Here is a 25,787-nt window from a genome sequence, read left to right as displayed (position 1 = left end):
AGTAGATCCATCTCTCTCTCTCTCTCTCTCTCTATATATATATATACACACATATATATACATATATATATATATATATATTTGCACACACACACACACACACATATTTTATATATATATATATATATATATATATATATGTGTGTGTGTGTGTGTGTACATGCATACACACACACACACACAGGAGGATAGTGACTGAAACCTGTGCTTCACACTGTTGCAGCCACAGGAAAGTATTTTATTGCTTAGATCAAAATGTATCCATTACACACCCTTCTATTATGCATGAACAAAAGTACTTAAAAGAACAAAGTGATCCTGAAACATACTTTTGCATACGGAATACAAATATCACTGTATTTTGCAAGTGTAAGCACTTAATAGCTTTTCCTTTTTCATCTTTCTACATTCCCAATCCCTTCCAGTTCATAGACGTTTCTACAGTGTAGCTATTTCACAGGACTGCTCAGTAGATATGTTACTCTGAATTAAGCTGACACTGCCACATCTAACAGAACAGGATAGTATGATAGATGTATCATTCTGAATGAGACTGAAACTGCCATGACTGTGGTAACATGGTCAGATTAACAGATGGACTGATGGAGCTACATCTCCAGGCCTGCACATCTTAAACAGGCCCTGCTGCTTCTTTCCCTCATTTTGACTCAAGTCCTGTGCTATTGTCACGTCAAATAAATATGTCCCTTATGACTAGCAACTCCAAACCCATAAGGCCCCAAATCAAGCACTGGACTTTACAATAAAAAAAATACATAAAATGTACTACACTTTAAAGGCAATGTGTCATTCAGGATTCCTCATAAAAAAAAAAAAAAAAAAGTATCTGACCTAAGAAAAGACAATGATGGTATTCGTATTTTGTACGCAGGCATATTTTTTTTGAAAATGCTTTTAATAAATGAACTTGGTCTCTATAGGCTTCATTTCTACTGTGCTGAATATACATTTTCAAATAATCTAAGTTAGAAAAAAAATATATAACTACTTAATATTAAAAACAATAAAAGTACATGCAGTCTCTCATTAAACCATGAGAGGAACCACATTTGTGATATCTAGATCCAGTTTCATCTGAATTGCATAAAACAGTAAGTTACATGACAATGCAAATGTTTTATCTAATCTGGACTGGTGTACTAAAACCATTATAAAATAACTGCTTTGTTTTTATTTACTTTTGTACCAGTGAATAATTTTCACTCTGAAAAAACAGAATGTAAAATGGTCCTCCTATGAGCAATGTAATAACTGCAACATTACTTTCAGTATTACTCTTCTTCTTCTTCCTCTTCCTCCTCCTCATCATCATCTTCATCATGGCAATGTGTAATCTCTTGTGGTGCTTGTGGGAAGAGGTTAGGAGGTTTGATTTCACTGATGGATCTTGTCAACTGATGACGTTTAATATCTAGGTCTGTGAAATTCAATGACCCACGGTTACGAGTTGCTAGAGGTGATTCTATTTCATTGACCTCAACATGAATGTGTTCCACTGTTGACTCATGGGGCATCTGGTACATAAAACCAAATATGTTACAAAACATGGAACAACTAACATACTAAAGCAATTGAATTCTTAGCACAATCCTCTTACGTGAGCTGATAATTAGCTGTTTTGACAGTCATACACACTAGGTTAATTCAGACTGTAACACTGTTTAATGTATTCAGAAATACAAAAATGTATACATAATAAAGTGAGTGGGAAGGCAGTAATTCCATACAGTAGAAAAAGGCATAAAATCAACCTGTCAACTTGATGAAGAGATTAACTATATGCAGTATTAAAACTGGACAGCTAATAAGCTCCCTTACAGAACTCAAACTAAAATCTATGTGAAACTGAAAAAAGTAATGAGCTTTGAGAACTTTTTAGAAGGTGAACAAACAACTTCTGCTAGCGGTAAATGACGGGCAGTCTTTATCATCTTAACTTCTGTTTACTGGTGACAGCTTCCTTACTCTGTAAACTTTCTGGTTCTGCCACAAGACAGCGGAAACTTGCAAATGCCACTCTTGAATGCTCTAATGACACTGGGTACAATGCAACAGTGGTAAATAACAGACATACACTCACCACTATAACATTTCTGTATGAGGCAACTGCTGTGATCTCCTCTTTTCATATTCCAAGCCTGTTACAATTTTAAGCTTTCTGTGGCTTCCCCTGTTTTTGCCAGTGCATACTGTGATGTCACATACTGTGATAAGAGGGTGCACTTGACTCCTTTTCACTCTTTCATCCTTCAATTCACCTCAAGCCCTGAGTGAGTGCAACTTGTAAGACACAAAGAAAACTCCATCCCTGTATGTTAGATGGAGATGCTACTCAAACACAAAGGATGGCCGGAAGATAATAAGCACCATAGCAAAGGACCTTACACAGCAACTAATTCACCTTTTACATTTCAGTATGAAAATCCCTTGTAGTGGGCAGTAGTTCTGAGGGAAAGCAAAGCACTACAAACTAAGCCGCCTTGGGTGCTCAGAACTATAAAAATGCCACAATTAAGAGCCCAGGGGACCAAGTCATGAAACACTGAGGTGCCACAGGAGGCCTACCTCCTGCAATCATGCAATAATGCTCAATGAACATGTGAACCAATGACTAAGTGGCCACAGCAAAAATATCCATAACTGAAGCATTCTTGAAACAGGCATAGAAATAGCTACACTCCTGGTGGAATGGCCTTTGTAAGTAGCATTCTCTAACAGGTGACAGCTGCCTAATTTTCAAAAAGGATGCAATCTGAATCCACTTGAATAGAGTTTACTTAGACACCACAACCCCCCACACCATCTGAATCAAGGGATATAAACAACCGGTATATAACTGTCCTCCTTACCCAATACTGTCCAGCCTGGCTGCTCTACTCTACCACTAAAGAGTTGCTAACAATTCTGTAGTACACATCTCAAGACCTGCTGGATTCCCACTTTTTACTGCTATGCCCTGCACATTTGGAACTTATCATACTGGTGTCTGGAGTCCATAACACTGCAAAAGTTTAACTCATTCCCTCCAATGCAGCTCCTGAAGTTTGCACTGTAACTTCTAATGGGCAGAGCCTAAGCTTTTTAACAGAATTTAATTATGTCCTCACATTTCAAACAAATGCACACATCTCTGCAATCATAGGGGTTACTAAAATGCAAATAAAATCTTCAGCACAAACTACATCCTACATTACGAGGGCCCTCCTACACCTTTGTGGCAGAAGTGTATAGCCTAGGACCCATCTAAGTTGGGGATTGCTGGAAAAAGGCTCAGCTTTGGGCTTTCCTATTAAATTTGTGTTAAAACTGTTTAACTTTGCTTGTGTTTAAGCCCCACGTTTCTGTATAGCTTTGCATCATACTGGGGGTTGCTGGAAAAAGCCTCAGCTTTGGGCTTTCCTATTAGTTAATTTGTGTTAAAACTGTTTAATTTTGCTTGTGTTTAAGCCCCACGTTTCTGTGTAGCTTTGCATCATGCTATGAGGTTTACTGCTAGTGTGTATAGACCCAAACGCTTAGGAACAATTTTCCCTTGACATCTGCTACAGAACCCTCCTAGGCTCCACTGCCTCTCTGTGTGCAATGCAGTTGCGCATTGCTACCAAGCGAGCAATTCAGTTGTGCATTCTGAGGCATTGATGCAATCTTCTACCCTTAGCCCTCCACAGAATAGCCACTTTTGTTAGTCTCACCAGCAAAACCTGGTCCATCTAGCCCATCCCCACTAGTTACTACAATATATACCTGCCATCATGGACTGAGAGTTTCCCACCATTTCTCTAGCCAACCTGACTGACATGGGCATACTGAGGTAATGCAGTAGTTGCCTCCTGTATACTGACAACCATTTGCTCTTAAAGCAAACACACACACACAGCATGTGAAAGATACCATGAAACTAGAATCAGTCTCACATAATATACAAGACATACAACAGGTTGTCACCACACACAACTCCACTATCACACAAGATATGGTCAAGACACAAAAAGGCCCACATAAACAGAGATGCTCACTAAGCGCTTAACAAAAGACCAGAGACCTCCCAAGTACAAACAACATACTGGTATACGAACAGAATCCACCACTAAACATAACACACATCAGTGTCTCAACAATTAAATCCCTAGAGCAAAACACCTCAAAACTTAATATTCTGGTCTTAGGTGATTCAGTAGTGAGACACACAGATGTCCCCCTCATCAGGCTGAACGAGGAGAAGGTCACAGTCAGCTGCCTGTCAAGTGCCAGGATCCATAAAATCAAACACGCATTCAAGTTACTCAGTAACAAGTACTGTTATCATTCTGTTATAGTACGTTTGTGTGAATGACATGAGACATACCTCTCTGGACTACATGACGACAGACATGACCAAACTCTCAGATTGTGTCCCAGGCAGGTATGTCACTAGCCCTAAGGACCGTTCTACCTTCACCTAGGATGATGCCACAATAAAGACACAAAATGATTGACTTCAATAATTGGCATATCTTCTGGTGTCACTCCAGGCAGGTCCAGTATCTGTCTGCCTGGGAAGACATGGTCGACAGTCCATGTTGCTTTGCTCGAAATGGCATTCACCTGTCTCCTCAAGGCTTTCAGATGGTGGCAAAGACACTTGCCTCCCCCATAGTGCCTTTTTAGGCAATGTCCAAACAACAAAACTTCCAACGTAAAGAAATCTACTAAAGAAAAACTCAAGGTCATGCTGCTTAATGCTAAGAGCTTAAACAGTAAACTGCACTCCCTGGAAGCACTCCTCACCTTGGAAGATGCTGACGTTTGTGCAGTCACTGAGACTTGGTTCAAGGCCACTGACAGCACCCTGGCAGTACAAGGCTATAATGCCTTTCACACGTTCAGACCCCAAAATGGGAGTGAAAGAAAGTACAGTTGTGTACCTACCATAAATGTAGATGTTCGAGTGTATTCACTGTTGCAGTCATTACACTTGGGTTATCCTGCTGGCAGGCTACCCGCAGTTGGCCTGAATTCCAAAGTCCTGGTCTGGCGTCGGTTGCTGTCGCCTCATCCCTGACGTCAGTGCGCCAAGGGTATAAAAGATGCAGCCGATGCCATTTTATTCAGTTTTTCTTGCCCCAGATGTCAGGTGCCCCCCAAAAGGGTAGGCTAAGAATTCTGCTCATAAAAAACCATGCACTAACATAAACATTACCTTCATCTACAAGCAAATACACCACATAGGTTTTAGAGAATAGAGATGTACAGATAAGTCCCAGCAATGAAAGTGGGATGGTGGGAGGGTAACCTGGACTGCAACAGTGAATACACTTGAACATCTACATTTATGGTAGGTACACAACTGTACTATGTTCATCGTGTTTCACTGTTGCAGTCATTACACTTGGGTTGAATCCCACAGCTGAGGTTGGGTGGTTGGGCCTAAATAGAATTAGGAGTGGCTATGAGGCCCTGCAGAACTGCAGTGGCAAAGCCTGCTCTGGATTTAGAGTAAAGAGGTAAGTGGTAGTGCTTTGTAAAAGTGTGCACTGAAGTCCAAGTTGCAGCCTCCAAAATGTCCTTGGTTGGTACTCCTCTGAGGAAGGCTGCTGAAGTGGCTGCTGCTCTGGTTGAATGTGGCTTAATGCTCTTAGGCACTGATTTGCCATGTTGTGAATAACAGAAACAAATGCAGTGGCCTATCCATTTTGAAATAGTCTGCTTTGAAATAGCTTTTCCTTGCGATCCTGCAGCATATGCCACTAAGAGTTGCTCAGTCTTTCTGAAAGCTTTAGTTTTGTCCAAGTAGAAGCGTAGCTGTCTGTGTATTTGTCCAAAGAATGCAGAAGTCTCTTCCCCTTATTCTGCGGGTTTGGGTAAAAGGTAGGCAAATTAATGGTTTGGTTAAGAGCCACACTGGACACTACACCTTAGGCATAAATGTTGGGTTTGTCCTTAGAGAAACCCTGTCCGGATGGAAAATAATGAAGGGTTCCACAGCCATTAGTGCCTGTAACTCTGAGACTCTTCTTGCTGAGGTTATTGCTAGGAGCAGAGCTGTTTTCCATGATAAGTATTTTATCTCAGCTGTATTGGCTGGCTCAAAAGGAGGCAGTGTGAGCTTTTCCAAAACAAAATTGAAGTCCCATGCAGGTGTTGGAGCTCTCCTTGGAGGTCTTATATTTTTGGCCCCTCTGAGGTACTGCCTTAGCAGTGGATGTGAAAAAAATAGGTGGGTCCGTATTGTAATGAGCTGAAATGGCAGAGGCATGGATCTTAATTGATGAGAAGGATAGGCCTTTGTCCAGCATCTCAGTTAGGTATTGTAAAATCTGAGGAATATTTAGTACAAGCGTATCCATTCCTTGTGCCTGGTTCCAAGCACAGAATCTCTTCCATTTTTCTGCATAAGATTTTCTGGTGCTGGGCCTCCTAGCCTCCAAAATAACATCCATAACTGCTTTAGAGAGAGGTGTGTTCTGAATGGTTACATTATCAGCCATGCAGCCAGATTTAGGGTTCTGAGTTGGCTGTGCAGGATCTGATTGTTTTGTTGGGTCAGCAAATGAGGAATTTGAGGTAATGTCCAGGCTGGGCCTTGAGACAAGCTCTTTAGGATTGGGTACCAGTGCTGGCGTGGCCAGTCTGGGGCAATCAGTATCATTTTTGGCTTCTCTTGTCTGACCTTTAGGAGTACCTTGGGGAGGAGAGGCAGTGTAGGAAATGCATCTACTGTAAGGGTTTTCCAGCTGAATGATAGAGCATCCACTTTCTATGCTTGTTTGTGATAAGTCCTTGTGCAGAATCTCTGTAGTTGGCAGTTGTGAGGGGAGGCAAATAGATCTATGTCTGGGCATCCCCATTTCCTTGTTATCATGCTGAAGATTTGTGGATCTAGTTTCCACTCGTGAGGATCCATGAGGTTTCTGCTTAGTTCGTCTGCCAGAGTATTGTCTTTCCTGGCAGGAATTGTCCTTGCAGGTGTACTTGATAAGTCAATGCTGTGTTCCACAAAGTCATGACTTGTCTGCAGAGGGGTTAGGAATGAGTGCCTCCTTGCTTGTTTATGTACCACATGACTGTAGTATTGTCTGTCTTTATCAGCAGTTGTCCTGGATGAAGTAGATCCTTGAAGGCTGTCAGGGCATTCTGTACAGCTAGCATCTCTTTTTGATTGATATGAAGATGCATTTGGCTTGCAGGCCATATGCCCTGAATACATTTTCCTGCCATGTGGGCCCCCAGGCATAATCTGATGCATCTGTTGTTAGTGTCTGCCTGGCTGTGGGTAAAGTCAATGGCTGTCCCTTGTTGTGGTGACAGGCCTGTGCCCACCATCGAAACTCCTGTTGCAGGCAGGGAATGAGGGTAATTAATGTTTCCAGGCTGTGACAATGTTGAGTCCAAACACTTTTTAGATACCACTGTAGTTTCCTCATATGCAGTCTTGCATATGGAATTAGTAGAATGCAGGATGCCATGAAGCCCAAAGCCTGCAGAATTTTTCTTGCAGATAACTGGGTCTTTGTTGCCATCATATCGAAGTAAAAAGTCAGTTGCCTTTGTTTGTCTGGCGTGAGATAAGCCATCTGGGAAGTTGTATTTAAGCTTGCACCCAGGAATATTATCTCTTGAGAGGGTACCAGTTTTGATTTCTTTTTGTTCACTGTGTACCCTAGGCAAATTAGATGCTTCAGTGGAATGTCCTTGTTCTCTGCTTGAATAAGGCAATCGTCCAAGTAAGGATATATTTGTATTCCTCTTTGCAAAATGCAATTACTGGTGCCAGGCATTTTGTGAAGACTCTGGGCACAGTAGATAAGCCAAAGGGCAGTGCAGAGAATTGGTAGTGCATTGAGCCAGCTATGAATCTGAGGTATGTTCTGCAAGATTGTCTGATTGGGACATGCAGGTATGCCTATTTGAGGTCCAAAGTTACAAGCCAAGCCTTCTTGCCCAGCATGGGCAGAAGCTGCTGCAGAGTCAACATTTTGAATTTTGGATCATCCAGAAAAGTGTTTAGAATAGACAGGTCCAGTACTGGTATCCAGGCTTTGTCCTTTCTGGGTACCAAGAAAAGTCTTGAGTAAAATCCTTGTCCCTGCTCTTGCTGTGGTACTCGCTGAATAGCCCTCATGTCCATGAGGGATGAAACTTGCTTTTGTGCCTCTGCCCATTGATTGTGTGGCAGGTCTGGCATACCTTTTGTCTTTGGAAGGGTGTGAAAGTGGAACCTGTAGCCCTGAGACACTATATTCAAAACCCATTTGTCCTGGGTGATCATGTGCCAATTTTGTGAAAAAAGTGCTAGTTTCCCCCCTAAGGGTGCTGCCAAAAGATAAGTGCTTGGCCTTGGCAGATGGAAGTCATTGGGACTGTTTCCTGTATGGCTGTGATTTGTCTTCTCCGCTTTTGGAGGTAGAAGCACCCCATTGTTTAGGCCTGTATGAGCCTTGGGGCTGGGATCTGCCTCTAGGGCATCTGTATCTGACTCTCTGTGGCCTGTCTGACACTGGAAAGGACCAATTCCTAGAAGGCCAGTTCCTGCTAAATCTGGGTGGCTATACCTGTAGGAAATCCGTAACTGTCTGCATAGATTTCGCTTTATCCTCCATTTTCTTCAACACCTCTTCTGCCTTAACACCAAACAAAGTATCATGCTGTAATGGAGCATCCAATAATTTTGCTTTAACATGATCAATCAGATTCTGTTCCTTTAACCAAGCATGCCTTCTAATGATAGAACCCGTAACAGCGGCCCTGCAAGAGGCCTCCAGTGAATCAAAACCACATTGCAAAGTATGCTTTCCCACTTGTTCAGCTGCATGCAATAAATCCTGCATTTCCTTGTTATCAGAACATTCAGAATATGTCAACATTTTCTGTTTTAGCAGTGACATTAAGTATTGCTGATATTTAAGCATATGAAACTGACAATTTAAAGCCCTTACAGCCAAGGTAACAGAAGTGTAAACTTTTTTCCCCCATCTGTCCAGTGCCCTAGAATCCCTATCAGAGGGGACATGTTTTTTAGCAGTGAATGCCTTAACCCCTTTAGGACCCTGAGAAATAGTTTCTGGGTCAGCAGCAGGGTTTTTATATAGAAATTTATGAGAGTCTGGAACCCTGTAGTATCTGTCTGGCTTAACAGGTGCAGGGGGTAAAGAGTCAGAACACAGGCCAGACTCTGAAAATACATCATCTACAATGTCTAGAACAGGTGGAATAGCAAGAGGTCTGTGCTGAGGTAGTAAAAGAAAGTCTCTGAGCCTTTTCTTAGATTCTGAGTAATCTTGGCTCTCTCAGTGAAAATGCTCCCTCATGGTATGCAGGGTTTCCCCAAAAGAATAATCCTCAGAAGGAGAGGCTGAAGAAATAGATTCTTCAGCATCAGAATCCTCATAGGGAGGAAGAGAGTATTCCTGTTCAGAAGAGGAGTCAGAGGAAATGGAAACCTGATCAGAAGAGTCATATTCTGTGTCTTGCCTAGGCCTCTTATCAGGAGGGGGATGGGAACCCCTGATCAAAGTAATTAGGTCTTCGGCCATTTTAAGCATCTGTTTCTTAGGCATGGAAGTCTGTCCAGGAGAATGCTGTACTTGTTTCTTTGTTTTTAGAGCTGTTTTAGTCTTTGCCTTTGAAGCTGAGGTCGGCTTGAGATATAACTGTGTAGGTCTGAAAAGACCCTCAGAAGCCGATGCCTGCTCAGCGGCTCCGGATTCATCTGAGGGAATAGTTTCCGAGTGTCCAATACCTTGAGTATCCAGAGGCCTAGTCAGCTCCACGTGGGAGTCAGAAGCGGCCTGTGGCACTGAGGTAGCGGGCATCAGGGGCTGCAAAAGCGCCTCACTGAGAACCGGCGAAATGGCCTAGCGGAGGCCTCGTCGTCGGTTTTGGACCTCGGATGCCTGTCCTTTTCCTTGCGCTTTTTATAAACTCCGGTCGTCGGCTGTTCCGATGGCATTATATAATTAAATCTTCGGCCAAAGTAATGAAAGGCAAAATCGTACCGATGCTTAATAGTGCGTTGGTTAAATCTAGCACAAAACCGACAGCTAGCAATGTCGTGGTTAGGGCCTAGGCAAGGAATACAGTAAGAATGAAAATCCTTATGAGGCATTTGCTTCCCACAAGAAATACAATTGTTAACTTTTTCTGACATCGGTCTGGAGCAAGAAAAATGTTTCCCCAACAGGGTACTTAGCTTTAATGAAGACTTTGGATCTGAAATTCGGTTTTGAAAATCTCAGGAGTCGGCCGACAGGTATTTGCGAACTGCTTTTGCTTCGGGAACCGCGTGGCAAGAAAGACTGAATAAAATGGCGTCGGCTGCATCTTTTATACCCCTGGCGCACTGACGTCAGGGAAGAGGCGACAGCAACCGACGCCGAACCAGGACTTTGGAATTCAGGCCGACTGCGGGTAGCCAGCCAGCAGGATAACCCAAGTGTAATGACTGCAACAGTGAAACACGATGAACATCCACAGGTGGAGGTGTATCCATCTTCATTAAATCCAAATACACCTCGAGACTGGTGAAACATTACGACTCTCTTAAGCTACTCCAAGTCCAATTAACTACAGGTAGAATACCCCTCCACATTATCACTAACTACAAGTCCCTTAACCATGAACCAGGAGAAGCACACCACCTACCTGGACTTGCAAGAGTCACTGAGTACACAGCCAAACACCTTGGTCTTGGGAGATTTCAACTATCTTTCCATCAAGTGGGTGACTTACATGACCATAAACACAACAGCGACAAGGTTCCTGGACTTTGGTAATTCAAATGTCCCACAAGGGGCTCAAATGTCCTGGACCTAGTGCTCACCAACATGAGGGAGTGGGTCACTGCACTACACCCTATGTTGCCCTCCATGGTAAGGTAAGACCATAAATCTGTCTCACTTGAAGTAAAGATCAAACCTGACAACCCCACAGGAGTAACAAAACTGAAATTTCTCCAAAGCAAACTATTGTCTACTAAGTGATGGTATAAAAAGTTTCAAAGCCGACTCCTACACTGAGAAATACACAAATGCTCTATACAGCTACTTAAACAAATGCATTGACTAGGCTGAACCCAACAGGAACAAAACCAGGTCTTCTCGAAAAAAACAAGCCACCCTGGTGGACTAAGTAAAAATAAACTATACAACAAAAGAAATTGATATCTAAGAACAGGAGGAAATTTACTCAATGGAGGAAGAATACCCTCTACAGCTTGAACAAGCAAATCAGATATCTTGTTAAGCCCTCTAAGGCTAGTTACTAGTCTAAATTAGCATCCCTAGCTTAAGACAATCATAAGGCATTCTTTAGCTATGTCCGAAACCTAAAGGGAATGCCCACCTGCGTGCCGAACTTATAGTGGACTGTACCACTCACACTGAACCTGAGGAAACTGCCAACCTGCTAGATATGGCAATAACGTCAACCCCCCCCCCCCCCCCAGCAGACATACTGCAAAGCATTCCTGACACCAGTTCTCTACAGAGTATCTTGAAAGAACAGGTCATACAAGCACTCGCCAAGGCCAAAAACATGGCCTCTATGGGAGCACATAACATCACAGGCTGCTTACTAAACAATCTAAAACAAGAACTAGCAGAACCAATCAGCAGTCTCTTTAACCATAGCCTAAGAACTGGCATTGTTCCAGCAGAGTGGAGAAAAACAACAGTAATCTCCTTGCACAAAGGGAGTCCATCAACTGACCGTGGGAACTATCGACCCATAAGCCTAACCAGCCTTATCTGCAAGGCCAAATACGAATCATCATGGATGGACTTTATCCACAAGGACATAGGTGACCTTCAAACCCTAAACCAGATCCATTTAGCTCTTGTCAAGGATAGATCTTGCTTATTAAACCTAGTGGACTTGTTTAAGAATGCCAACAAAGCCCTGGATGTGGGTAAAACAGTACATACCACCTGTCTTGATTTAGCCAAGGCCTTTGCCACAATCCACCAGTCAGATATAGAGAAATTCTCCCAGCTGGGGATTAACCCATACATTACTAGATGGGTAGCAAACTGGCTCACCAACAGAATGCACACTGTCAAACTTAGGGAGTCCACCTCCACTAGTAGACCAGTTACTAGTGGGGTACCAAAAAGATCTGTGGTGGGTCCTCTACTGTTTGGAATCTATCTCTCTCAAGTCCAGGCGAAGGTAGATGGCCTGTAGCTTACCAAGTTTGCAGATGACTACAAAGTGGGTGCAATCAGAGAGTCTTCCAATGATGTTAACATATTACAGAAAGGACTGACACAGACAAATGATTGGTGCCAAACTCACCGACTAAACTTAACACAAAAAATGCCTCATCATCTCCTTTGGCAAAGTAGTTGCCACTGCTAATTATGACATATATATCACCCCTCTAAGCTCAAACTTAGTGGTGCGAGACTTGGGAACACAGGTTGACAGCAACCTAAACTTTGATCACCATGTGTCCATAGTTATAAGAAAATCATTCTACATTGCGCATCTCATACAAGGCATCACATCCAAGACCAGGGAAGTTGCAGCTCCGCTGTACCCAACCCTTATCAGATCACTAACTGACTACAATGCTCCTTTCTGTATATACCTCACCAGCCATCTGCAGCAACTGGAGAGACCACAGAGGTTTCTAACCAAGAGAATCCAGGGCCTCCAAAATATGACATACATGGAAAGACTGAAAGGCCTGTCACTGCAATCTATCATAAAAGGCAGCTGACAGGTGACCTGTGCCTGGCCTATAGATTAGTCTTGGACCCTGCCCTAATGGAAATGCTGCAAATCCGCAAATGAAATGGGACAAGAATAACTCTCTCCAGGGATCTAGGCTGTGACATTAGCAGAACATGCTGGAGAGACACATATATCTCCCAGCAATTGACGCTACTCTGGAACAAGCTCCCACTCCATGTGAAGCAGAGCTCTTCAATGACCATATTCAAGAGCAACCTTGACAAGTGGATGGGTGACCATAAATTTACCCCGAGGTAGCACCTATGACCCTCATGGACAGGGGCAGTTGGTGCTGATCACATAATCACTCTAACAATGACCATCTGACTATGGTCAATAAGGGTACTGGGTTATTACACAGCTAGGCTTGTAAACACCCTAGGGCCATTAGCCTAGTAACCCCCTATGAACTATTTTATAGTAGAAGTATTCATTAAGTTCTAGGTCTTAACCTGATATAGAAGTCACAGTAAATATAAAATTTATAAGTGTGTTATATTCTGTAAACAACTTACACTATCTAAGCAAATACTCATGATACACACAAGCGATCAGCAGCATTTTGTTTATAGGTGTTTACTAAGCTAACTACCACAAGGGCCTTTTTAGGCCTAGCCATGCATCCCAAATCTCTGACAAGTTCTGGTACCCTTGATAAGTGTAAGCAGGGGCTTGGGTGATGACACATTTATAAGCAGGGGCCTGGGAGATGAACCATTTACAGGCTGCCAGTGTCCATTATAGACAGGGATGAAATTCCTGTTCCCCATCCAATTGTCCAAGTTACACTTGAATTGGGTTGGGGAGGAATTGTGCTTCACATGGGTGGGGAGCCTGTTCCAGAGACAGGGTAGTCTTTGAGATACATACCCGTCTCTACAGCAGGTCCTATTTATATCACAGGCAAGGTTTAAGTCTTTAGAATGGGTTATTCTGGTGCTGTTTGTTTTGTAGATATGACGATATGACGGAGGTCCAGCAGAGTGGGGTTTGAAAATGTCCTGTATGCCAGGCATAGATTTCCCCTCAACAGCCTGTAGGAGCCAGAATACAGGGATAAGACCTTGAGGTGGTCTGCATAAAACATGTTACTTATGTCCTGCATTCTTTTAGTGAGGAACCTTTGTGGATATTCCATCTGTGGACATTACATCTGTTGGATATGCCTGGTCAGGTACATACCAAAGAATGACAGGTACAAACCAATGACAGGTCAGATGAATGCCAAATACAGTAGAACAATTACTTCCTTGGACCTAGATGCCATACCTTTGTTTATAAGTCACGCAACCTAGAATGATTTCGTCATTGCTGTAATCATGTGATGGACAATGGCTAAATTACTGTCTGTGTCCCTATGTCACTGACTATCGGGTCAACTCTAAGGGGTAGAATGTTAATTCATGGGTAAGTACTTGGCTAGCTGACCTTGTGGGCTACTGCAAGCCTAGCCAATTTCCCTTGGTGAGAATCAAATCCTTACTTCCTGTCTGTGAGGTAAACACCTTAACCACTATGCCATGTCTCAACTCCCACCAAATGCTTTCATATGAGGCTACACAGTTCTGTCTGTGCTACTTAGTTGTCGAGATGTTTAGAAAAAGATGAAATTTATGACAGTAAAAATATACAGACAACAATTAATATCTCTTTACCTGCCCTAGGTAAGAGGTCAGATATCAATACAGTTGTCTTTGCCATTGTGTAAGCTTTAAGATGACAATTTTTAATACTATGTATGTAGTATGGTTTTGAATTATTAATGTAAATATGAACAAGCAATATCTGACACCTAAAGGTGTCAGTAGGATGTAATTGCAGAAAGACCTGGAGGCATCATTCAGCTGTAATGAGTTAAGACAGACTCCCATTCAGAAGTATGACATTTGAAAGTTATGCACTTACCATAAAGACAGATCTTCATGATCTGCATCCCTTAAGCGATATGTCTGGTCACAGCAGACTGCAGCTTTTCTGCACCTTTAAGACTCAAACATGCTCAAACTCCTCCCATTGCTTCCATAGTCCATGATGTCTCCCTTCCTCTTCAGATTATTTGACTCCAGCAAAAAAAATTTGCTATGTTGTCAGCAGACCCAATATTCATTCCTCCAGGAGTCTCCACTGATGACAACTTAAAGAGGGACAGGGGATGGAGGGCAGGTATGCTGAAAGTACAGTTGTGTAAACTTACCATAAATGTAGATGTTCGAGTGTATTCACTGTTGCAGTCATCACACTTGGGTTATCTGCCTGCAGGTAGCCCTCAGTCGGCCCGAATACCAGAGACTTAGTATTTCTGTGTTGGTTGCTGTCGCTCCAGGATTGACGCCAGGTCGTCAGGGGTATAAAAACAGGCAGCCGACGCCATTACATAAGTTTTTCTTGCCCCAAATGTCAGGAGCCCCCCAAATAGAGAGCTAAGTTATGGTGGGGAAAACATCACCAGTAAAAAGTAAATACCAATATCAATAACCCTGAAAGGGGTGAGAAATAGGCACAGAGAGGATAGAGAGAGAGAGAGAGAAAAAGAGAGAGACAAGAGGGCTGGAAGGAGGGAAACCAGGACTGCAACAGTGAATACACTCAAACATCTGCATTTATGGTAAGTGGACACAAAGTACAGTTGTGTACACTTACCATAAATGTAGATGTTCGAGTGTATTCACTGTTGCAGTCATTACATTTGGGTTATCTGCTTGCAGGTAGCCCTCAGTTGGCTTGATTATCAAAGGCTTGGGTCCTGCGTCGATTGCTGTCTCATCTTCCATGACGTCATGTAGTCAGGGGTATAAAGCATGCAGCCAAATCCATTACATCAGTTTTCCTTGCCTCAGATGTCAGGTGCCCCCATAATGGGAAGCAATTATATATATAAGGTTACACCGTCAACAAAAAAGCAAATTACACCAGAAAGCTTTAAGCACAGTAAGCAAGAATAGAGATATAGTCAATATAAGTCAGGGGACTGGAGGGAGGGTAAAAAGGACTGCAACAGTGAATACACTCGAACATCTACATTTATGGTAAGTGTACACAACTGTACTATGCTCTTTGTGTTTCACTGTTGCAGTCATTACATTTTGGTAGATTCCCAAAGCTAAGGAAGGGAGGAGGCAATTAGATAGCATTAGGACCAGCTATAAGGCCCTGCAAGACTGCAGTGGCAAAACCACTCTGGATTTAGAAAAAAAATGGCAAGTGGTAATGCTTGGTGAAAGTATGTACAGAACTCCAGGTAGCAGCTTTTAGGATGTCCCTAGTAGGGACACCTCTGAGAAAGGCTGTAGAGGTAGATGCAGCCCTGATTGAATGTGGTCTTATCCCCTGTAGGGTAGGTTTTCCATGGTGCTTATAGCAGAAATGAATGCAATGGCCTATCCACTTAGAAATGGTTTGCTATGAAATGGCCTTCCCCTCTGCCCCTGCAGCAAATGCAACCAGCAGTGGTTCAGATTTCCTGAGAGGCTTAGTCCTGTCCAAGTAAAATCTAAGTTGTTTGTGCACGGCCAAGGAATGCAGCATTCGTTCCCCTTTGTTCTGTGGATTAGAAAAGAAGGTTGGCAAATTAATGGACTCATTAAGGGTCACACTGGATATCACCTTGGGCATAAAGGAGGGACTGGTCCTGAGGGACACCCTGTCCACATGAAAGATGATGAAAGGCTCCACTGTTATGAGGGCCTGTAATTCAGACACCCTTCTTGCTGAAGTGATGGTTAGAAGGAAGACTGTTTTCCAAGAAAGGAATTTCAACTCTGCATTTGCAGCTGGATGAAAGGGAGGTAGAGTGAGTTTTTCCAATACAAAGTTAAGGTCCCAGGGCTGGAGTAGGGGCTCTCCTGGGTGGTCTTCAGTTTTTGGCCCCTCTGAGGAATTGCTTCAGCAGTGGATGCAAGAAGAGGGGTGGCTTTGTATTATAATGAGCTGAAATGGCAGAGATATGAATTTTGATGGAAGAAAAGGAAAGGCCCTTGTGAAGCATCTCAGTTAAGCATTGAAGAATGTGCAGTAAATTGGGCACAGTTGTGCCCATCCCCTGTGTTTGGTTCCAGGAACAGAATCTTTTCCATTTTTCAGCATAGGATTTTCTAGTACTAGGTCTCCTTGTCTCCAGAATGACATCCATCACTTGCTTACTGAGGGATGGTAATGAAGAGATCATGAAATTAGCTAGGCTGCAAGGTTCAGAGTTTGAAGCTATGGGTGCAGAATCTGGCCATCCTGCTGGGACAGCAGGGCGGGGGGGTCTGAGGCAGGTGCCATGGTTCCAGAAGTGACACACTGCGCTAGAAGGGGTACCAGTGTTGGCGTGGCCAGTCTGGTGCAATAAGTATTGTCCTTGGTTTGTCCTGTTTGATCTTTAGTAGCACTTTGGAGAGGGCTTGCAGAGAGGGAAAGGCATAAACTGATAGTTTTTTCCATGTGAAGGACAGGGCATCCACTTTCCAAGCTTGTCTGTGGGGTGTCCTTATGCAGAATTTGTCCAATTGATAGTTCTGAGGGGAGGCAAACAGGTCCATCTCTAGTCTCCTCCATTTGTTTCTCAAAATGTTGAATATCTTTGGATCCAGTTTCCACTCGTGTGGGTCCATGAGATTTCTGCTTAGGTTGTCTGCCAGTGTATTTAGCTTGCCTGGCAGGAATTGAGCTTGTAGGTGCACTTGGTAGCTCAAGGCTGTGTTCCACAGAGCCATGGCTAGTCTGCAGAGAGGGTATGAGTAGGTTCCCACCTGCTTGTTTATGTACCACATAACAGTGGTGTTGTCCGTCTTTACCATTAATTGTCCTGGAGGAATGTGGTCCTTGAAGGCTGTCACAGCATTCTGTGCAGCTAACATTTCTTTTTGATTGATATGCAGGTGCATTTGACTCAGGTTCCATTTACCCCGAATGCATTGCCCTGCCAAGTGAGACGCCCATGCATAGTCTGATGTGTCTGTTGTTAGGGTTTGGGCAGCAGGGGGTAGAGTGAATGGTAGTCCCTTGTTTAGGTGGCAGATCTCTGCCCACCAAAGGAACTCTATCTTTAAACAAGGTATGACAGGAGTCATTGATTCTAGGTCCTGAGAATGTTGACACCATAGGCTTTTTAGATACCATTGTAGTTTCCTCATATGCAGTCTTGCATATGGAATTAGTAGAATGCAAGAGGCCATGAACCCCAGGGCTTGCAGTATTTTCCTTGCGGATAGCTGGGTCTTTGTGGCCAGTTTTTTGAAGTAGGCTGTCAAATGAACTTGTTTCTCTGGCGTGAGATAGGCCATCTGGGAAGTTGCATTCAAGCTTGCTCCCAGGAATACAATTTGTTGACAGGGTACAAGATGTGATTTCTTTTCATTTATGGTGTACCCCAGAGAAATCAGTAATTTCTTTACAAATGCCAGATGGTTTAACAGTATGCCCTCCTGGCTTTCTGCCTAAATCAGACAATCGTCCAGGCATGGGTATATTTAAATATTTCTTTGCCTGCAAAATGGAATGACTGGAGCTAGGCACTTTGTGAATACCCTGGGCGCAGCAGATAAGACAAAGGGCAGTGCAGAGAACTGATAGTGCATGTAGCCTGCTCTGAAGCCTAGGTATCTTCTGCAAGATTCCTTTATTGGGATGTGCAGGTAGGCTTCCTTTAAATCCAGTGTTGCCAGCCAGGCATTTTTGCCTAGCATGGAAAGCAGCTGATGAAGAGTTAGCATTTTGAATTTTGGGATCACCAAAAAAGTGTTTAGGATAGACATGTCCAGGATAGGATGCCAGGAATTGTCTTTTCTGGTTACCAGGAAAAGTCTTGATTAGAAACCTTGCCCCCATTCTTCTTCTGGGACAGGCTGAATAGCCCTGATGCTTAGAAGAGAGAGAACTTGCTTTTGAGCCTCTGCCCACTGATTTAGGGGTAGGTCTGGCCAACCGTTTGGGGTTGGTAAGGAGTGGAAGTGAAATATGCATTCTTGGGAAACTATACTGAAAACCATCTGTCTTGGGTAATGAGTTCCTAGTTTTTTGCATGCAGGGTGATCTTTCCCCCTAAAGAAACCGTCAGTTGAGCAGGGCTTGGAAGATTTAAAGTTAAATCATTGTGACAGTTTACCATAGGGGGGTGTCTTACTACTCCCAGCTTTGAAAGAGGGAGCCCCCCACTGCTTAGGCCTGTGAGTACCTTGGGACTGAGGCCTGGATGTTCTGCTGGTTCTGGGTTTGGACTGAGAAGGCCTGGAAGAGGCAGGAAAGGACCAGTTCTTAGAAGGCCAGTGCCTACTAAATCTGGGAGGCTGTACTTCCAGGAAATCTTTAAAAAGACGTTATGTACATGCCATAACGTTCCATGTGAGTTGTTTATCTCACCTTTATTCTCACTGATGGGTTCAGAGCCGATCTTCGGCTCCGACACGGTTGATAGCAAAGCTCAAGGTTTAGCAATAGCGCAAGACCAAGCCCCTTATCCCATGATGCACTGCTGGAATTACCTCAGATCTTGTTTGCTGCATGTACTGTATCCCTGGAAGATGTCCACTCTCCCAAAAAGGAAAAAGAATAAGAAGAATTGAACAACCAGGATGATACCAGCCTCTGAGTCAAATGTCAGCCAGGTGAGGGACGTGAGAATAAAGGCAAGATAAACAACTCACATGGAACGTTATGGTAAGTACATAACTTTTTTATGTGAAGTGGTTAAATCTCGCCGTTTATTCTCACTGATGGGTAGCGTCCCTAGCACCCGCAACCCTGGGTGGCTCACGGGAGTAGATTTTTCAGGACCGTAGAACCAAAAGAAGCTCTGTCCCTGGAGGCCTTATCCACTTTGTAATGAGTGATAAAAGTATGAGGCTTAAACCAAGTGGCTGCAGCACAAATGTTATCAAGGGGCAATTTAGCTAGAAAAGCAGAAGACGTAGAAACGGCTCTGGTTGAATGAGCCTTTACCTTGTGTGGCAAGGGTATGTTAGCAATCACATGAAAAAATGAGATACAATCTGATAACCATTTTGAAAGGGTTGTTTTAGCCACTGGTCTACCTTTTCTGGCCTCCGAAAAGGATACAAAAAGTTGATCTGATTTCCTAATATCCTTAGTTCTATTTTCTGGCCTCCGAAAAGGATACAAAAAGTTGATCTGATTTCCTAATATCCTTCGTTCTATCAAGATAAAATCTGAGCTGTCTGTGCACATCAAGTTTGTGCAGCATGTACTCTATTTTGTTGGAATGGTTGGGAAAAAAGACTGGCAACTCAATGACCTGATTGATATTAGATTCAGAACAGACTTTAGGCAAAAAGGAGGGGTTTGTTCTGAGAGAGACTCTATCAGCATGGAAAATCATATAAGGAGGTCTGATAGATAATGCTTGACGTTCTGACACTCTGCGGGCAGAAGTAATGGCCACTAGACAAATAAATTTAACTTGAGATCACAAGATGACGCTGGTTCAAAGGGGGAAAGAATTATTTGAGATAGCATAAAATTCAAACTCCAAGTAGAGTAAGGAGACTTCAGTGGGGGCCTCATGTGAAAAGTACCTTTGAGAAAAGCCTTAGATAACTTATGGGCCATAATATTTAAACCATCAGTTCCAAGATGAAACTTGGATATAGCAGCTAACTGAACCTGAACTGTAGCAGCTGCTGCTCCCTCCTTAAAAATCACAGTCAAAAATCTAGAATGGACGACAATGAAGCTTGAAAAGGATCAATTTTTTGTTTGCTGGCCCAAATGGAGAACCTCTTCCACTTACTGCGATATAGTTTTCTGGTGGAAGGCTTATGAGAAGACAATAGAATTTGTCTTGAGTCATACGACAGGGAATGAAGCCTGGCTATGTGGGGAACTGGATCAGCCAAGCAGTTAGCTTCAGTGACTGCAATGAAGGATGAAGGTCCCCTGACGGGTGTGTCAGCAGATCTGGAACTAGGTCCAGGATCCATGGATCCTCCAGCAGGTGATGGTGAAGAAAGGGAAACCAAATCTGTCTAGGCCAATGGGGGGCTATAAGAATGACAGTCCTTCCCAGCGACTTCGCTTTCTGTAAAAATCTGGGTATCAATGGGATTGGAGGAAATGCATATAGGAGACCCGGAGGCTAATTGTGTACAACTGCATCTCTCGGGGGATGTCCCGGAGGTGGTATCAGGGCAAAGCAGCTTCTGCATTTGGTATTGATATGACTGTCAAAAAGGTTGCAGCAAGGCTGGCCCCATTTGTGGAAAATTCTGTCCGCAATGTCTTGGTTGAGAGACCACTCATGAGGCAACAAAATTGCCCTGCTCAGCTTGTCTGCTATCATGTTGGATTTCCCTGGGATGTGCATTGCTAACAGAAGGGATGACACAGCCCATTGCCATACTCTGAGGGCTTCTCGACAAAGGGGCTAAGACTTGGTTCTGCCCTGTTTGTTCAAGTACCAGAACACTAACATGTTGTCTGTCTGAATTGCAATCGTCCCTACAGGAAGAGAGTCCTGAAAATACTGCAACGCCAGAAGTACTGCTCTCATCTCTAGAACACTGATATGCAGATGTGACTCTTGATCCGTCCATGTGCCTTGGGCAGTCTTTCCCTGAAAATGCCCCCCACCTTATCAGGGAAGCGTCCGTGGTCACAGTGGCTACGGGGGGGGGGGGGGGCACAAAGGATCATCCCATTGTGACATGAAGAGACATCAACCACCACTGAAGGTCCCTCTTGCATGAGTTTGTGATGAAGATCATATGGTTCATTGGCAATTCCTGGTAAGACCATTGGGTGAACAGAAGCCATTGAAGACTTCGCATATGCAGCCTTGCGAGAGGAATGGCTAATATTGCTGCCACCATCAAACCTAATACTTTCAAGACCTCTGCAGCTGGAGCTCTGTTCTTTGACACCAATGAGGCGATGTGCTGATGAAGCAGTGAGACCCTTTTGACTGGAAGACGTAGAGTGGTGGTTGAGGTATCTAACTCTGTTCCTATAAAGACGATATGCTGCGATGGCGGCAAGGCAGACTTTTCGAAGTTGACCGTAATGCCTAATTGGTTGCAGAGTGTCAGAGGGGATTCAGTTGTCTGAATCAGTTGATGCCTGGTGGTGGAGGTAAGGAGCCAATCGTCTAGGTATGGAAACACCTGGAATCCTACACGCCTCAGGTGAGCCATGACCACTGCCATGCATTTGGTGAAAACTCTGGGGGCTGTAGTGAGACCAAAGGGCAGGGCTCGAAACTGATAATGATTGGCTGTCAGCTGGAAACGCAGGTGATCTCTGGAGTGTCTGTCCATCTTTATATGGTAGTATGCGTCCTTGAGATCGATGGAGCATATCCAATCGCCTTTCTCTAAAAAGGGAAGTATGGACTGAAGTGTGACCATTCGGAACTTCTCTTTCTTCAGAAATTGGTTGAGTCTGCTGAGGTCCAAGATAGGTCTCCAGTCCCGTTTTCTTTGGAACCAAAAAGAATCTTGAGTAAGTTCCGAACCCTGTTTGGTCTGCTGGGACTGGCTAGATGACTCTTTTTTCTAGCAACTTGTGGACCTCTATAGTTGCTTGTTCCCTGAAACTGGGTGGAACATCCGGGATTCTATTGACAGGAACAGGGAGGAAAGAGAAGTGTATGAAATACCATCTGGAGATGATGCTTTATACCCAGGTATCGGATGTTATGTCTAGCTAGGCTATAAAGACAAGCGACCCCCGACTGCCTCCAGAGAAGGAAAGCAGGGCCTCCTTTCAGGAGCACTGGTAGGGCTGACCAGAGAATTGACCTCTGTCACCCTGCTGTTGCGGACTCCCTCTGCTGTGTGGGCGGCGTCTTCCATTATAACCCCCTCCTCTGCCTCTAGAGGGGGTTTCACCACGTGTGTCCTGAAAGGCTCCTTAGGCTTTCGGAACCACATCTTTCCGCCCCCTAGGGCCTTTAGGATAAGGCCAAGCAGGGTTAGAAAAGCAGACTCCGACGGCAGACAGAGTCTTTCCTTCCTGCTCACACCTGGTCAAAGTTTTCTTGACCTTGGGCCCAAACAAGGAAGAGCCATCAAATGGGGTGCTGACAAATGAAGACTTGAAGGGCTCCGCGAAGGAACAGAGATGCATCAAGGCATGTCTACGCAGAGCAATGCCTGAACGTGCGGCCCTACTCGAACCATCAGCTGCATAAGATATGAGATGCATGGACTTGTTCACAATCGAGTTTAGAGTAGCGAGCTGGTTGGTAACTTTGTCGGAAACCCATGCAGCTACCGTACCTTGGAGAGTATCTCCTAGCTCTTTCAGGAGATCTCTTTGGAGTCTGGTGAAGTGGGTAAAATATTTCAGTGATTGAAGAGAAAAAGTCACTGAACTATACATGCATTTCCCATATTTATCCATAATCCTAGAATTTCTGTTAGGAGGATGGATAGATGAGGAAGTCTCACACATTTCCTTCTTGGTGGCTGCCGTCACCACCATGGAATCAACAGGCACTCCCTTAGTCAAAAAAGGTTTATCCACGGGGGCGGAGATGAACTTATTTGGCCTCCGAGGGACAGGTACCATGGACTCCGGCGACTCCCATGCTCTACGAGAGATCAGATCCATGAGCTCGTCCTAAAGTGGAGACACCCAAGAGGTGGAAGGTTGAGACCCGAAAGCCTTCAGAAGCACTGACTCGTCCTCGGTAGGGCTTTTGGACTACCAATCATCCCTCTGCCTAAGGATCTCTAGTATCTCCGCAAAGGAGATATCTCAGAAGGGGATTGAGGGGACCCTTCTGACTCATCCAAGTCAATGTCAGATGTGAAAGACTCCTGTGAGGAGTCCAAGTGTCTCCTGTTACACAACCTCTTCCTGGTGACCTCCTCAGCGGGAGCCTCTGTGGGGCTACCTGAGGCTCAGGGTCTCTACGCTTGGGTTGGCCGATGGAAACAAAAGCAGACACAGGCGCTTGAGGGGAGGAGGAAACTGGACCTGATGCTGAAGATGCCCTTGGAGACATGACTCTCCTCATAGCTTTGAAAGCACCACTGCTCCGATGAGAAGGAGTAGACAGACCCGAAGGAATCGCCTGATCCTCCTGCACCGAAGCCATGGGCTCCGAGCCCGAGGTAAGAGCCGAGCTCATCTGAGCCGAAGCCCGAGAGTAAGAGTCGGCACCGACAAGTCAGTACGACTACCCTCACTGGACCTGACAGGAGAGTGTCGGCTCCCAGAGTCCTCAGTCGGCGCCGAGGACGTCCGAGCAGATGGAACCGAAGATACCGGGGCAGGTCTCGGCTCCACAGGATCAACAAACTTCAGGTCGACCTCCTCCGGCTCCGAAGGTCCAGTATGGCTCGGAGGAGGAGCAGTCAAGTCCAGGGTGATGGTCTTCGGCTCCGACGTGAGTGTCGGAGCTGACAATAATTTGGCAAGACACTTGAAAACTCGCAAACCCAGTAAACAACAAAAAAGCGAGCTGGAACACAATAAGAGCAGGCTAAAAACTGAAAATGTTTAATAAAATCCAAGTAAAAGTAAGCGCTTTTGGCAGAAACAGTGTTCTGCCTTCATCAGACAAACATAAATCATTCAAATGACACTTCTTTTAAATAGATTTCAAATAATTTGACCAATCAAGAGCGAGTGCATTTTTCAATTAAGTAAAAACCATGGGAACCTTAAAACAGCGATATGCTTTACATTATTAAAGGAGTACAATGGGTTTGTAAAATGCTTTACTCAACTTCTCTGCCATTTTCGTCCCTATATACAGCTTCCTAAATAAACAAATAAGAAAGCAGCGTTTAGAAAATTGAATTCCTCCTGAATTCTGTAATCCAACCCTACGTTAGCGTACAGGAATGTTTACACTTTTAAAAACATTCTCTCGCGCTTCACTTAAGCCTGCTGGAGTCCCCCAATTACTGATGTCATCACGGCCAGGCAGTGGAGGTATATTTTTTTCAACATTTCCCTCCCGGTGATATCACCATGGCCGACCTCTGCTTCTTTGTCAAACCCACCCATTCTGTGATGTCACAGCTGCCTTGTCCTTCCCCAGCCTTGGAATACTCAAATATAGCTGCAGGAGGTAGGGAAGTTCCTTTCGCTGTTTCTAGTACAGGGTATTTTACCGACGGAACATGTTTTTCCAAGCCTTGCTTGTATCAGCTTATCCTCGTGGCCTGATTTATTTGTAAGTAAACTTTTTTTAAAACATAATTCGCGATAGTAGCGGCTTAATTTATTCTGCCTTGCTTTCTTTTACTGAGAATAAGGCATTACAACTTTTCGTTTTTTTTTTTGTTGTGCATGTGGTCTTTATAGTTCAAAACAACACTTTTTAGAAAGTGCAGTGTATTGCAGAGTTCATAGTATGAACATATACACTACAGGATGTTAGCGAGAGAAGAATGGAAACGGAAATTTGTAGGGTGGAAATTCAGAAAAGGCATCTTTGGTGATTTGGGCTGAGTATCGTATTGGGCGGTTATTTGCTTTCGTCTTCCTTTTCCCCAGGTTGGGGTAGCCATCATCAGAGTTGTAACTCTGTTCTCCGGGACATCTGGATTTATCAGTGTGGTGTGCTTACCTGTTTGGAATTTATTTTCTGCTCCTGCGTGAACCTTTGAGGTAGTTTTTGAGAATGCATATGTGTGATGTTTTGAAAGAGTAGCGTTGCTGTTGAATTGCAATGGACAGTGTTAATGTGGCCCTGATTTAGATCGATTCTACTTTTTGACCTTTTGCTGTTGAATTGCAATGGACAGTGTTAAAGTGGCCCTGATTTAGATCGATTCTACTTTTTGACCTTTTAATAATGCTAGACCTCTTCGGGTCTGTAACTTAAGAACTAGTGTCTGTGGAGCAGTAGTACAATCTACTCCGGTCTTCACGTCTCTTTTGATTCAAGTAGTTGTAATGTTTCCCATCTTTCTGTAGTCCGTAATTTAGTAATGTTTTTTTCACTGTCTCCAGTTTGTTTTTGTGTGTAGAGTTTTGTTCTAAAATGTTGATGATTTGTGTCGAGAGTCCTTGTAAGCTTCTTGTGAATGGCATGTCATAATTTTGTTGAGGTTTGCTTGGTGTCATTCTTTACAGTGCAGCTACATAGTGTGTAAGCAGCT

The 25,787-nt window shown here is 43.8% G+C and overlaps 1 protein-coding gene across 2 annotated transcripts in view; it reads right to left on the bottom strand.

The window, feature by feature from the left end:
* Nucleotides 1–1,002: 1,002 nt before the first annotated feature.
* NT5C2 (5'-nucleotidase, cytosolic II) overlaps nucleotides 1,003–25,787 on the bottom strand; it is a 2,665,542-nt gene continuing 2,640,757 nt past the window's right edge. For both annotated transcript variants that reach the window (XM_044056570.1, XM_044056571.1), the window contains exon 18: nucleotides 1,003–1,535. In XM_044056570.1, the coding sequence (XP_043912505.1) occupies nucleotides 1,293–1,535 (243 nt within the window). In that variant the 3' untranslated portion in view covers nucleotides 1,003–1,292. The remainder of the gene's footprint in view (nucleotides 1,536–25,787) is intronic.

The sequence above is a fragment of the Protopterus annectens genome, chromosome 14.part0, assembly GCF_019279795.1.
Source record: "Protopterus annectens isolate FY-2018-M chromosome 14.part0, PAN1.0, whole genome shotgun sequence".
Taxonomy (NCBI): domain Eukaryota; kingdom Metazoa; phylum Chordata; order Ceratodontiformes; family Protopteridae; genus Protopterus; species Protopterus annectens.
Note: the sequence above shows the minus strand (reverse complement) of the source record. Positions and strands in the feature narration are given on the sequence as shown.